The sequence below is a fragment of the Zonotrichia albicollis genome, chromosome 7 (assembly GCF_047830755.1).
Source record: "Zonotrichia albicollis isolate bZonAlb1 chromosome 7, bZonAlb1.hap1, whole genome shotgun sequence".
NCBI classification, from domain to species: Eukaryota; Metazoa; Chordata; class Aves; order Passeriformes; family Passerellidae; genus Zonotrichia; species Zonotrichia albicollis.
In genome coordinates, this window is record NC_133825.1 from 16,570,340 (window position 1) to 16,585,652 (window position 15,313).

At 40.5% G+C, this 15,313-nt stretch overlaps 1 protein-coding gene across 5 annotated transcripts in view; it reads right to left on the reverse strand.

Annotated features, from left to right (window-relative positions):
* Positions 1–15,313, reverse strand: part of CTNNA3 (catenin alpha 3) — a 410,743-nt gene that overhangs the window by 158,580 nt on the left and 236,850 nt on the right. For all 5 annotated transcript variants that reach the window (XM_074544396.1, XM_074544398.1, XM_074544395.1 and 2 more), the window contains 2 exons: positions 11,290–11,370; positions 6,220–6,372 (listed from right to left, as the gene is read on the reverse strand). In XM_074544396.1, coding sequence (XP_074400497.1) covers positions 6,220–6,372; positions 11,290–11,370 — 234 coding nt within the window. The remainder of the gene's footprint in view (positions 1–6,219; positions 6,373–11,289; positions 11,371–15,313) is intronic.

Sequence of the window (15,313 nt, forward strand, 5' to 3'; positions counted from 1 at the left end):
TGTACCTCACTGAATTTATATCCATGCTTCTCAATTGCATTACTTTGCTACGTTATAAATCAATTTTTGAAGGAAGGCCCTAACTTCCAAATGCTAATTCAGAAGGGAGATTTGCAGATCTCAGGGCTCAAGCTAATTTACAAAGGTCACTGGCCTATGAGGATACTGTTTGTTTCTTAAATGACACTATGAGCAGTGAGCCAGTGTAGCAGCAATTTAGCTTAGCTCAATTAACATTTCCTATTCAGGGAGGGGGAAGAAGCATCTTCTTTCTCAAGACTTCTTGTTCCTATTAGAGAATTCTTCCTTTTCAGATTAAAACAGAAACCACAGAAAATTTCTCTTGATATTTTAAGCAGTACTTCTAATTTCCATACCAGATTCACTGTTGGCTTAACCTCTGTCAGAAGATGAACTTTTGTTTTTATAATATCCAACTCAGTCTATTGTGTTTATATACAAAACATTTCATAATCTACTCTTCAAGCATCCTTGATCTTTCAAAAACAGATTAAAACCTGCCCTCACAGAGGATATGCCTGATTAAAATTGCTATACAAAGTGTAAGGAAATGCAACATAATGCATGTCTCAAAACAGACCAACAGTCAGCTCTCTAGGTACAAATCATCTCACCTCACTTCTGTTGTCTAAAATTAGGCATCCACACCAAACTAATCACTTAGTCATAGAAGAAACAGGCACTTTATGTAATCATGAGAAATCTTCAGAAAATCTTTATCTTGAGTTAACAGTCAATGGGGTAAGTAAGGTTTTAAACTGAGAAAAGCCCAACATAATAAAATCTCAGAATACCTGCTTGAATTTGTCCACTTTGAAAGCAGACAAAACAAGCAAAGCACTGAGAGGAGTGACACTGGTGGGTGGGGAGTACAGGCCTGTATTATTAGAATAGGATTTAAACTGAGCACAGAGGGAAACACTTAAACTGGAAACAACACAAATATCAATGGCTTGTTTTACTTAAAATGGCCTTGCAGCCTAGTCCTGTGATGCTGGCTTGTACAGGGCAGTTAACTTGGCTATAAATCAGAAACCAGGCGGCTCCAGAAACGCAGCCCTGGGCTTGTGAGATGCAAAGCTGTGTTTGGTGTCAGGTACAAACAGGCGACTGTGTGTACTTGTGAATGGGAAATGTGTGGACACCAACAAAGGGATAGTTGCGAATTCTAATAATAACTGAAGAAATTAAAGCATGGAAAAAGGCCTTTGAACCTATCTTTTGTTTGCAATTAACCCTGGTTGATTTAGGAGCATTGGAATTAAGGTGTTAAAGGAGTTGCTTTTTGCTTGCATTTAATCCATAAAAAGCTCTGCAATAATAACCTTTTGAAGTATAATTTTAGAATATTACTTGTATCCTTGAAACTATAGCTTTGGAATATATATAAAGGAAATATGCTTATCTCACACCTTCTTGAAGCAGAGAAAAACAGCTTGAGAAAGGAAGATGAACATCACCCCAAGGGTTTGTGGTTTCGACCAAAGGGAAGCTGGACATCACTGTTATGGGATTTATGGTCTCTGCAATTAAAAGGTGGACACACATCTGGGGAGCTGGACCCCTCCAGATGGGATTTATCTTTCTTCTTTCGGAAACTGGACCGTCACCATCTGGGGATACTCCTTTGAGATACATCCTGAGAAATTAAAATCACAATAGTGTATAGAATTGTGATGTAATAATTGGAATAAGAATTGCTGATGAGTAAAAGATTGGAAATAGAAACTGCTGGAAAAAACTGATGAGTACCCCTATAAATACCTGTAACCATCAATTATCGGTGTGCAGTTGGAGGGAAAACTTCCCCCACTGTACCCAGCGCTGTATTGCTCACAGTTTACCATATTAAATAATAAATTGATTGCTGCTTGAATATTGGCCTAGTCAAGCTTCTTATAACAGGCTGACAGACAGGAATCTCAGCCCATTCATTCCCTCCCTCCCCACGCTGCAGACACCTCGCTGCTCGCAGCTGGGCACAGCACAGCAGAGCAGTGACCGGGTTGGTTTTGACCCTTTGTGGTCTAGATTCAGAAACTTTTTTCACCAATTTCTGCAATCAAGTGAAATATTGTGACAGGAAAATTAAACACTGATGGTTTAATCAATATGGCCACAACAGAATATTTATAACTGAGCCACAGAACAACATTAACAAAGGATATATGAGAGTAAGCAATACCACGGTGCTGATTCAAATTATTGCTCGCTGATTATTTTGAGAATGCAATATCCTCTCTTTTGACATGTTGTTCTGCCTTCACTTTCAAATTACTATTATCAAATTCAACTTTGGTGCAACACTAACATCATCAGTCCAGCTCAACAACTGCTCTGAAGCCTGGCAAGTGTGTGGAACATGTTCAGCTGGAACACTGCCTGACAGGATAGAGCTGAGTGCTGTTTTTTGTAAGAGGAGACTCACTGAAGTTCAACTCATGACTGGATTCAAGATAACCTACATTTTTTTAAAACCACTTTTTCCTTAATTTGGAGAGAATTAAACTTTTCATTACACAGGTAATTTCATAGCATGTATTTTTGAGTGCAAGAAGTTACCTTTTTTAAATGGAAAGGAAATAGTCATAAATCTTCCTTATGCTATAAATCTCTTTTAGAAGAGCAATGTTAAAATAAACAGGAAGGGACACCCCTGTTTTCATACATGAAAGCAACGGAAGAATGAAAGATTTGGACTACTGATTGTACTGAGTATGAGATCCAGGCATGGGGATGCCAGACTCCTCCAAGAATTAGGGTGGCTGAATAACCAGCAAATTCAGACAGATTAGCATCATTTGTTTTAGCCCCAGGAACAAATCAGCAGGAAATTTGCAGAAAGCTGTGAGCCAGGAATTTCTGCCGTTTCTGTATTAACTTCTTATAAATTTTGTTTACACATATTTTAACAGGTTATTTGGAGCAGTAAATAAAATAATCAATGAAGATTTGCAAAAGGATGCAATGGTACCAGATGACTAAATGGCAGCAGTGATGAAATTCAGTCTAGAGAGATCAAAAGTGAGTATTTTGTGAGGAAATAACCAACAGTTCCTGTGATTCTATAAAATATCTTGACTGAATTGATTAGCATGCACAGTTCTGCCCTTCCACCTCATGGGCTGCAAGGTGCTGAAAAAGGTACAGGGAAAGGAGCAAGTGGATCTTTTTGTGGCTTCCAAATAAGGACATTTTTAAAAGACCAGAAATACCTTGAAAACAATAAAAAATGAAAGAATAAGTGGCATGGAGAAGGAAAAAAAGGGACTGGTGTTCATTTTCTCTTATGATACCAGAATTCATAGACAGCAAAAGAAAAGATCATATGTGGGGGTAGTCAGGGTGTGAAAGTCTTTAGCACAGGATGCTCAAGATGCCAGAGGTTTACAGTGGGCTCAGACCCACACCTGGAGCCCTTTACAGGCAAAAATGCACACTGAGAATGCAAACAGGGTTTTTTCCTTAGCTTTTGTTCCTCTAGACAAAACCTAGGGATTGCCAGCATCTGAGCTGGTTTCCACCTCTCAAAGCTTGCAGCAGCTGTGCTGTGTTGGGCATGCCCCACAAAGGCTACTTGTACCTGACAAGATAAAAAACCACCTTTTTTAATCTGTTAAACAAGGTATTGTGTATTTAAGAATATGCACAGTCTTTCTGCATCACTGGCCTTTGCTCTATCAGCTGGTGCCCACAAGCCACCCAACTGCCTGGATGTCACAACTACACCTAGATGGTAAAACTGCTCTCATTGCTGTATTTCAAAAGCCTGATGTCTCATCTCCCCCAGCACCAGCCTTCTCTGGTACGGTTACTGTTCTGGGCCTTTTTTCTTAGTTGTTTACCTTTTAAAATGTTTTAACTACACCTATTGTCTCTTAGTATTCCATAGCCAGGTACATGCCACCCATGATCTGACATTTCAGTACTTAAATTTATTTTCAGTAGCAGAGATGAAGCCCATTCCTGCAATAGCACAACTGACTGGCTTTTGGAGTTGTATTCCAGAACATCCAAGCTGTAAGAGGATTTGTTTGTTGGCTCTTGTGCCAGTGCAGGAAATAAACAAGCAAGGATAGAATGTGAGGCTCTCCTGCAAACATGCAGCTCATAGCTCTCATTTAAGAACCTCCTAATAAAATACAATAATGCTTGGCAACTTCCTCCTAAGTTATGGGAATTTTGTACTGGATTGGCTCTTGGATTCACCTGTCATCCAACTCCACATTTTACAGAGAGCTACTATATTTCTCTCACTTACATGATGCTGTCAGAAATTACTGAATTTTTCTTAAAAATTAGATAAATCTGTTTATCTCCACAAAACCCTTTTGTGGCCACTTGCTTAGGTGATAGGTATTTCTCATTTTTGTTCTGTTTTACCTCGGATAGGCTCACAGTTGATGCACGCAGTACAACTACCACCTAATTAATTTGCTGGAGAGTTTAGCAGTTGATATATACAGTTTATCAAAAAGCCATCAATCAAGCTCTTGCTTAGAGATACTGGTAAGGGCATTAAAACAATGTAAGCAACTTTGAAGTACGATACTTAGTTCTACTAGATATCCAGAAGATAACATAAAGCAAAATTGTAGTTAATTTGAATAGCAGCCCATGATATAACCCCCAGTAAAGTGACATTTGGAAAAACTAATTCAACAATAGGAGGTGGCACTGTGTAAGGTCTCTCTTTAGAAGTAAGTTTTCTTCACTGTAGGCAGCACACTGAGTCACAGCATAAATATAAATACGTACACACACCCTGTGCATTCACACATGCAGCAAGATCAGGCTGTGGATTTTCCAGGCAGTGAATCTGTGCAGCCATCAGTCTCTCCAACCACACACCCACACTCATGGCCAGCTAGCTCCTGCATTTGGGACACAAATTCAAACCCATGAAAGAAAACTAATACTGGATTTTATGCTTAGGTCTTCTAAAATGAATTATGATTTGAGTATTTCAGCTGGACTCAGAAATTTTGTCATGTTATTTGGTCTTCAGTGATCACCTGTTCTTTCTGAAAATGAAGTCACTTCAGGATGGTTTAGCTTCAGTACTAAAAATCAACTGCAACTTTGATTTCATGTTTCAGCTGTCATTCGATTTTGCAGCATGGTCAAAATCAGATCTCTTGTAAGTCAAAAATAACAACTTTTCTTATTATGTAATCACATGGCCATGAAGAGAAACATAAATGCAATACCCTATTTTTACTTTAGCTCTTTACCTACTCTTCTTTCATTATCTCTAGGTCACTCAAGATTAATTATTAATTCTGAGCCAAATAGTTTTCCTAAGTAAATTTTCAGCTGCAGAGTGAATTCATTGATTTTTTTCCCATCTTTGCATTACTGCACACGAAAGCACCAGAAGCTAAAAAACCCCACAAAAATTACTAATGCATTCCTTCCAGGCACTTGAGATGATGCTGCTGTGAATTTTTGACTTTAGTATTCCAGCAGTGTTCCAAGCTCCAGTTCAAATGAGTTTAGGTCAGTGTATATTTAGTCACATTTGCAGGACTGATTGTCCAACAAATGAAAATCTCCTCCCAGCTGTATCTGCAAATCTCTTAGTGCTGGAGAAGTATCATTTGTAAGCAATAAGGAAGCAGATCCTTCAGAAATGAATGCTGAGTCTCCAACGTGTGCAGGGGATTCATTCAGCGTGCAGGCAGGAGCTGGGCTCAGCTGTTCCTGGGGGTCCTTTCCAAGCCAGAATATTCAATGGTTGTGCAGCGAGCTCCTGGCTCCTGTCAGAGCCCAGTTCCCCTTCAGCAGATCACAGGTCACAGACTTTCCAAGGGAGAAAGCTGGCCCACAACTAACACAGTGCCTCCTGCTCTCTGGGCAGCAGGATCTGAACACTGTGAGCTAATACTCCCACAAACACACATTTAGTCAAATTCCCACTGTACACCTTGGTGGAAAGGCTTACACTGATTTCTCAAATTACAATTCCACACCATCTAATTTCTGTGCAATGAAATGCTATGCAAGGACAAAGCACTCTGTCTTACTACATACCATTATAAGAAAATGGAGTACATTTACTATTACCCAAGGCCATTTATTTATTCCTTCCCGAAATGCCACCCTTAAACATTTTGGATATCTGCCAGCAAAGGGAGTGTTCAGTGGCAAGTCCCTTACACCATTTATTCCAAACAAGTGCAATTCCATCCAACATACCTCCACAAGCCTGCTGGTATGTTCTCGAAATATAGCAGCATATTCCTTTATTTCTTTCTCTCTTCCATTTTTAGCAGCTTCAATGAGAACCAGCAGAGGAACAGTGGTGTCTAAGAAGGAGTCTGAGATGTGATCTATAATGGCTTTCCTGAGCTGTAAAAGAAAGCAGTACATCAGTACCTGCTAACTGAGCATCCATTAAAGTGTGCTGGAATTATTGTCCCTTCCTGTTTGTACCACAGACACATCCACGCTGTATTCATGCATTATTTACACCATGGGGCTGAAACCTGTGGCAGCTACAATTCATGGATTAAACACAGAAAACTGGATTTAATTCTAAGGAAAACATTAATATGCCACTAGGTAAATATGCCTGTTTGTAAGTGTTTGTACAGATACATAAAACACTACATCATATACTGTTCTCTTGAAATCAAGGGAGCCAAACAAATATTCCCCTTGCCTGATGAATAGGCTACTTAAGTGATTGCACATGTGAAAAATTAGTTAGCCCAGACCTCATCTCTCCTGGGTATTTTCCCTTGTAATTCAGATGCCAAGGGAGAAGGCTATTTAATTTTACAAAGAAAATATTAATTCAATCAAGTTTGTACTCACAAAATAGCTACATCCCATGATTTCATAATTGCAAAATTACCCAAGTATTTTCTTTCTGGGAAACACAGCCTGGTTTGCAGAATGGCAGCCTTCATGGTAATTATGTCAATGAGATTACTGATTGTGCCACCTGATAATGTATTAATAGAGCAAGAAGATCTATAAATGAGGCTGGAGTTCAATTTTCTCTGCTTAAATTAATTGTTCTTGAACTTCTAACTTAAATTATTCAAGAAGTATAACATTCTGCTATAAATTACGTGTCTTAAATTAGCTTCACAGCAGCTTGTAACCAATCACTGGGACATTTCTTACTTAAGAGGTTATTTTGCATGTTACCTACACATGACAGCTGTTCATTTAGACCATGCAGCAGTGCAGCAAACATACCAACTGGAACAATACATGAAATGCAGCTTAATTATCAAATGCACTGAATTTCCCACTCCAAATCCAGTGTTTTTACAATATATAGAAAAGATATTGATTGGAACAGAAAAGGACACTAAATGTTTTTAAGCTCATCACACTGTTGCCAAAGTACTGTTTTCACTTGGCGTTTTGCTCCAATGTATCTCTGTGAAAACTCAGTAGAAGTAAAAACTCCTACCACGAGAAAAATACAAAAAAAACCCACAATCTTTTTGATGCTCTGCTGTGTTTGAGGTAGAGCAGTGACCATGCAGAGCAGAAAGAACAGTGGAGAAATCTGCTGATTATGAGACAAGATCTGAATATGAATTCCACCACTAACTTTTGGATAGCCTCACTGAAAGTCAGCTCTCCTTGAGTCACCAGAGGGACACAAACCTTCCAAACAAACACAGGCAATCCATGTTTGGAATGGTTTCTTTGTCTAACCTACGGTAGCCCATCACATTAGGATATACTCTCTGGATACACTGTATGTTCTCCAAAGTAATTTACAAATACAGAGGCTGTGGGATTCCAACAAAAAATAGGATTTCTTACATTCTCAGCTTCATTCAGGCTGAAATTAAACACTAAAAAACTATTTTAGAAAGTTTCACTACCAGAAATAAAATACATCAAACCTCCAGTCCTGCCAAGTTACCCACTAAGACTTCTCTGTTGTAAAGGCTCCACTGAAGAAAACAGATATTCTTGCCTGTTTAAAATTAGGTACATAAATGTGACCTTGAAGAATTTAAAAATTAGGATTTCAATTTACAAAAAACAACAACAACAAGTGGAACCATCATATCCATGGCCAATGACTGATTATCTCCAGCAGAAATATTCTGGAGTTCTGTACAGCCCAGAGTGCAGGACTGTCATAGCCTTAGCACTCTGTCACTACAACAACCTCAGGCACATTTGTGGTGAGCTTGAGACACCCAATTTCAAACCAGCAGCCTAATTTTATCTCTCATTGCATAAGTCTTTGCTACAGCTTTTCACTGGTTTTCTTGGCTTAATTAACCTTTCACACAGAAATTATCATTACTGTTTCGTTCTAAGAAATGCTCTACCCTGCAATTACACAGCAAATTGCATCTTCTTCAAAAAACAAAGATAATGCTGTGTCTTTGCTGAACACAAACAAGTCTGAAATTATGTTCCTGTTGCTGTTCTGCAGAGGAATACACAAAGCTGAGAGTTGCAAAGGATGGCTTGTGTGGCATTAAAGAACAAAGAAATACAACATAGAAGAAAAAAGGAAAAGACAAAATAAAAAAGGAATATCTGAGGCAATATCTATTTCTTTTCATGCTAATTCTAACGAGCATCTCTTCCATGACTCAGTAAGTCTGTTTCTGACTCTGGCCACCTGTAGGGCAAAATGCTGAAAGCTAAGCAGGCAGAAGGGAGGCAGATGAACAAAGGAAGGCACCAGTAGTGCCAGCACGCAATGCTAGGGAAGTTAGGGTGCTATAATTAAACTTCTCGTGTTTTTAAGTGAAAGAGACACAAGTAGAAGAGGGAAAGGAGGGGGAGGGTGATGTCTGACAAACTGTTTTCTTCTTAAGATGCAAGGTCTTACCCTTTGAGCAGACTGTTACAGAAGCATGGCCAATTTTTGGTTTTGATATCCAAATGCATTAAAAAATAACACAGGAATACATCATTTATAAAACATGGGGCATAAGGTTGTCAAAAACAGTGAGGGTAGAGAAAAAAATGCCAGCAGCTGTTTGCAACACCATTCACCATCAGTACTGATGAGCACAGAAAACTCTGTTTGCCTCTACTCACCTCTTGCCTTACTAGACTACCCTGGCAGAAGTCCTGGGCAAAGCTCAGAGCAGTTACTGCTGAGGGATCTCCCCTTCCAAAGGGGAGCCAGGAAGGCCATGTCCTTTGTGTCCAGAAACAGCTACCCATGATGAAGAAGTTACATAAAAATACAAGAATATCACCAGGAACAACATTTATTAAACCAGAACTGCAGAACAAGCGCAGGAGAAACATCTGTGCAGTCCATTCATGCTGCACTGGGAACGAACTGGGAGGCAAGAACTGAGTATGGTAATTTCACATAATTACACATTGGAATGGATAGGCAATTCCATCCTAAATATTTGTAAGCTCTCCTCAGCAGGGAAGCAGTGATCCAGGTGAAGCTGCACATGCAGAAGTGATACATCTCCAGCACAGGTACAAATCAAAACAAAGCTGAGCAGCTTAGAACCCCCACAAGTACTGGCCAAGCTCCTGAAATGAGTGAAGTGAGTTCCCTTGAAAAGCTGGAGAGTTTCTACAGCTCCCAGCAGATCCTGTGCTAGGGACAGCCACTTTAGCCTTCAGCCTTGCTTCACTCCCCTTGCTGGGACGTGCAAAGCTGCTCCAAAGGGCCCCTGGCACCACCCACAGCCAGGCTGCTGCCTGGGACAGCACCTCTCTGATGGGGCACTACTGCAGAGATTTTAAAACTACAGCTTTATAAGGTCTCATCTTTAACCCAAGTGTTGCAGAGGCATTCCCAGTGAGGACTGAAAGCAAAGTACACTTCAGAGCACAGCCCTGAAAGCACTGAGAGTGCCTGACACAAAGCCAGCAAAGGTACACAGTGCCATTAAAAATACAGTATTAGGAAAGCTGCAAGAGTAGAGCAAACAACACTTCTCATGTTTCTTGTAAAATTGCTGGAAGACAGCGTAATGAATGTCTGCATGTGAAAGCAAATAAGACTCTACTGCAATATCTGCAAGCACAAAATTCACAATTTCATGTCTCCCAGAACAGGAATTAGGCATGCAGTAAACACTCTTCCTAAAACAATTCTTATACAATTCATATGTATGAACATAGAATTGGAGGAAAGATATAAAATATTTCTCATAAATGCTTTCCAGTGGAAAAAAATGTCAAGCAGCACAGAGCTGTTCTGGTAAAAGGAAATTACTGGTTCTAGATTGACTATAAATTGGGCATGATTACATTCAGCCTGAACATTTTCCAAAGGTTTACAGAAAGACACAAATTGAATCAGTTAACAGCTTTTAACCACTGTAACAGAGTCAATAAAGTGTTTTAAGCTGGAGTTTAATTAACTCATGGAAGGAAATGAATGGAAGGGCTGTAGACACACTGAGCTGGTGATGCAGGTCTCTGCACTGAACACATCTTGGACAGAATGTAAGCAGACACTGGATAGCTACTTGGTTGTAAACACTGTTATTTATATTATACTCTTCTCGTTTTTCAAGGCCTCCTCTGGCTGATCACGGGAGCAGGAAGGAATTGATTCCTCATCTTGAAGCACAGGCTGGCTTGCAAGACTGAACCCAAAGCTGGGAGGGACAATCTTCCACCAGGGAGATGATCATCAGCCCAGGCTGCAGACAGGCTGAGAGAGGTGTGCTCGTGTTCTTTGTAAACTTTCATGCACTTGGTTGGGGCAGCCTGGCTCAAAGAACTACTGACTTTCTAGGGGTTTTCTTTTTGAAAGGGCACATTATACACACCCAGCATGTTCTGCAGTTTTCTCAAAGATATTTATTACAGAGAAAGGGTATAAACACAGCTGATGTCCACTGCTAACCTTCTACCCTTCACTGGTCCACATCTCACACTGGTTTTTGGACACTGGGATGTAAAATGGGGGGTAGAGTGTGGACTGGGCATTCCAGGGACCCTCCTGTGGGGTGAGAGTTCTCCCTGTCTGTTCCAACAACCTGTAATAATTCAAGCTTATTGAAAATTAAACAAATCTTGATGGCTAGAGTACATTGCTGATATATATCTACAGCAAATATATTTAGACATGCATATATACAGATATATTCAGCCAGGATCATTTGGCAGGGTTTTCTGCCAGAGTTTTGAAAACTGGTAGATAAATATTCTGTGGAATGTGCAATTGTCTTCAATATGTTTTTATTATGGAAAAGAAAATATTCTTTTCAAAACACATAAACTGAAAATAGCAAATTGGAAAAGAATGCCTCAAGAGCTTTTTGTACCTTTCATTTGCCCAGGTCTCACCTGCCTGCGGAGGTCTCTGGTCCTCTTGCACATACTGTCAATGGCAACATTCAGGGCATTGCTCCTCTCTGCCTTGTCAGTCTGCAATGAGAGGGACAGAAAACAATCAGTGCTGTCTGGGACCCCTCAGCAAGCACATCCTTTGTGTCCTCAGTGCATCAGAGCATTTGGTAAATCACACATGCTGGAGGATTTTTCAAATTTTTCATACATTTCAAGAGCCAGTACCACAATGTTCACAGAATGCCAATTTGTGATGTTAAGCTGAATCAAAACGTGTGCTTTAGAAGCAGTATACAGGAACAAAATAAACACTTCTTAACCTCTGAATTGCTGTAATACTCCCAGTGTAACCAACAACATGAACAGAATTATGATGATAGTGACGATGATGATGATGATGATTAATAATAGTAATAACAACAATGACAACAGTAATATTTATGGCAATCCATTAACACCCTATTCATGTGAAAAATAATGCTCTCTCTGTCTACAAACAGTGTATAAATTCAGGTGCCCACAAGGCAGTGTGGTTATGCTTTTGTCTGTAGTGTCCATTTTCCTTCTGTAAAACAGAATGGCTGGGTTTCAAAATGTCCAAGCTGGTGCAATGCAAACACTGCCCATGAAAGGGCAATCTCTTCATTCCACAGCACATTCAGCCTCAGCATCTAGAAGACTGAGCTCTTGAGATACTTGAGAGATCTGAAGAGAACGGGTTTTACTTTGTAAACAATTTGAATTTTTTTATTTCCCCCTAAAGCAAAGTGCTTCTATCATGGTTACCTGGTTGAAAAGTGTACTTCACCCTTCACTCAGCCTTTTTTCCCTGCAACATCACCATAATATTTCTGTGCCTACTAGCTGGTTAGGATTTTTTTTTTTCCTGTTAGTACAGAAACAACATGAAAATACAAAATGTGTGATGAACTTTGCTTGCCTAAAGCAAGCTATCACTGCTGACTGCCTTGGACTGCCCTGGCCTAAAGGAAGGAACCACAAACAGTGGTGTTTACACACAGCCAGCACACATGACATTTACAGCCCAGAGAACCAGGCTCTCATAAATGCTAAGCAATAGCTATCAACAATGACCACAGCACCTACCAAACACCAGAAGTCTTTATTATGGACATGCCTGTGTTATTTTATAAATAACATTTAAATTATTATGGAAGTAGTAATATCATGAGTACAAGCTCATTATACCAAGAGTACAAGCTTATTATCTATGTCTCATACTTCAAGAAGAGTTCTTCCCTTACTAAAGAAACCTGTGAACAGGACAATATGCTCAATATTAAAACTAAGGGTAGAGGTGGCAAGAAAAGAACTCTTACATTAAAATGGAATGTGCAATGTCATAAATGCCTTGAAATTATTGGCACATTCTGCATCAACTGAAAGGAAAAACTACTTTAAAAACTGAACTAGCATTTTCAGGGAGATTTAGAAAATCTCCTATGACTTCTGTCTCTGAACTGGCTATAGCCTTTGCAGGGAATAGATGATCAAAACCAGGCCTTGGAGAAAGGTCTGAACTTCACCTTAAAACCTTCAAGGAATCCCTGGAGGTGGATACTCACTTTTGTTCCACAGCAATGCCATCATTTCTGGTACCAAGGCTTGCACAGGAACCAAAGTAAATAATGACTCCTCTATTATGCTTTGCAAGCTCTTGTCAACCTTGACAACAAAATGATCCCTTCTGAACTGCCAGGTAAACAGGGCCAGGAAAAACTCAGTGGATACAACTTAGCTTATGCCTGTGCATTTTCAGATTACAAACTGCACTGGCATATCCTCTGAAAGTTTTATATTTAGAACCTATTTTTCTATAAAGACAAAATCATTGTAAAATACTGGGATATTTTTCAAATTCCCTGGTAATCTGTAACTTCAAAGGTGGCCACTAATGATAAAACTGGCTTTCAGCTAACCTAAACCTTTGAAGCAGCTATTCTGAAATAACCTCAGGCAGCAAGTGGCATAAAATATTGAACAGTGAACAAGACAAAAATACTTTATTTTCAAATTCTTAACATAATGTCTAGAAAGCAAATCCAACTATACATGAAGTTATTCTTCAGCTCATGATTTCTCTAAGAAATAAAACACACTACAAATGCACTGTAAATGCAGCTTCAGGCTGTAGAATATGGGAAGTCCAGACTGCAGGTAACCTCATTACTGCAGACTCTCATTCTTCCCTGAAGAAACTTAAACATCAAAAACCCCACTCTGCCGTTTGGATAATCCTACTTACAAAGGCTTCTAAACCATGTGCAGTCTTTTGCAGCTGGCTACAGAGTCTCCTGTGGGAACACTCTGGAACACCAGCGGCCCCAAGCTGCCTCCTCCTGCCTCTCCCAGATGAAGCCCCCAGCCCCTGGCGAGCTGCAGTCCCCTGTGGGTGGGTGGGTGCTCCCTGCAGACTCTCACTACACCTGGATGTGACAGCACAGCCCCACAGCTACATCAGACGGTTCCATTCCTGAATAACCAAAAATAGCAATGTAATGTTTGACAGGTGCCCATTGAAATGCTGGCACAGGTGACCTGAGCCCCTCCACACCCAGCAGGGTGCAGCTATCCCACTCCCCACTGATGGAACCCACACGTCTGGACCTGAAATCCTCTGTATCTGATTGGCAATCAAATCCTTCTGGTGACTGCTGTACTTCAAACAAACACACCTATGCTGAAACAGTGCCTTCTTGCACAGAGTGACTGAATTAGGAAAAGGGCTAGGAAAATTATGCACATTATTCTGGGTATGGATTTTTAAAATCAGGCAGTTGAGCCTTTCAGTTACCCTGCACTCACCTCTCTGTTCTCGGCCTGTTGTCTCTGCCCAGTCAGGTGTAGGATGGCCCTGGGTCAGCCCACGCTCCAAAGGACGAGTGCACTCTTCAGATTTTTCGGTCTTCAATATTGTTTATTAATTCTTATCTACAAAGTTGTCTCCCAGCCTGACAGAGGTCTGCCCAGCAAGACAGCCATGGGCACACTGACCTCCTTCTGGGAGTTGTCTATTTTTATACTAAAAACTACATATAAGATATTGACCTTTACCTTCCAATACCTTATTAACAAGTGCACATTTAATGTGAACCAATCCCAAAGTGCCAGCATCACCATCAAAGATGGATGACAAGAAGAGGAGAAGGACAAGACACGCCCTAATTCCTCCATCTTGTCTCCTAAAACCCCCCCTGTACCAAGATCCCAAAACCTGTGTTTTCACCCTGTGAATAATCAATTCCTTCACCACTTATCCCCAAGTGATCTTCTTGTCCTCATATAGGTGGCACATCCCGTGCAGGGTCAAAATCCAACCACCAAGCACTTCTGGCAACATTCCAGGATTTCCGAGCCCCCCAGGGGTTACCTCGGCAACTCTGGACATCAGGGGTGATGTGCTGAGTTCCCACACTCACCTACTGTTCTTTCCTGTAAAATATATGTAATACCTACAAGCTATATGGCTCTCTTGTGAAGATCCTAAAAGCAATATCCAGTTCCTATTTCAATGCATTTTTAACATTTGAAACATTTTACAAGCACTAAGTCACAGCATTATTAATATTCCACTGAGTGGAAATAAGTATTTTTAATTAACACTGGAGAGCCTGAAGATAAATGCTGGGTACTGCAAATAATACAGGCCCATCCATTTCACACACTGGCAAACAGCATTAGTTGAATGTCTCAGAAACCACCTGTGCAGCAAATCTTTCCTGCTGGATTTCCATTTAAAGAAGGACATGGGTAGGGGCAGATCCTCAGCTGAAACACGTGGCCCTACCACCCGTGGCTGTGATGGGGCTCATTTCCAGCAGCAGGGGATGGTGACACTGCCAGGCACTGCACAGACCCCCTGCACCCCAAGGCACACAGGTGCACACCTGCCCAGCCCTGCAGGGCTCAGAGCCAGCCTGAGCCAAGCCTGTGGGTCCGTGCCAACAGCTGCCAGTGGCAACAGGAACTGCAGGGATCCCACAAGCTCCAGACTTGGTCC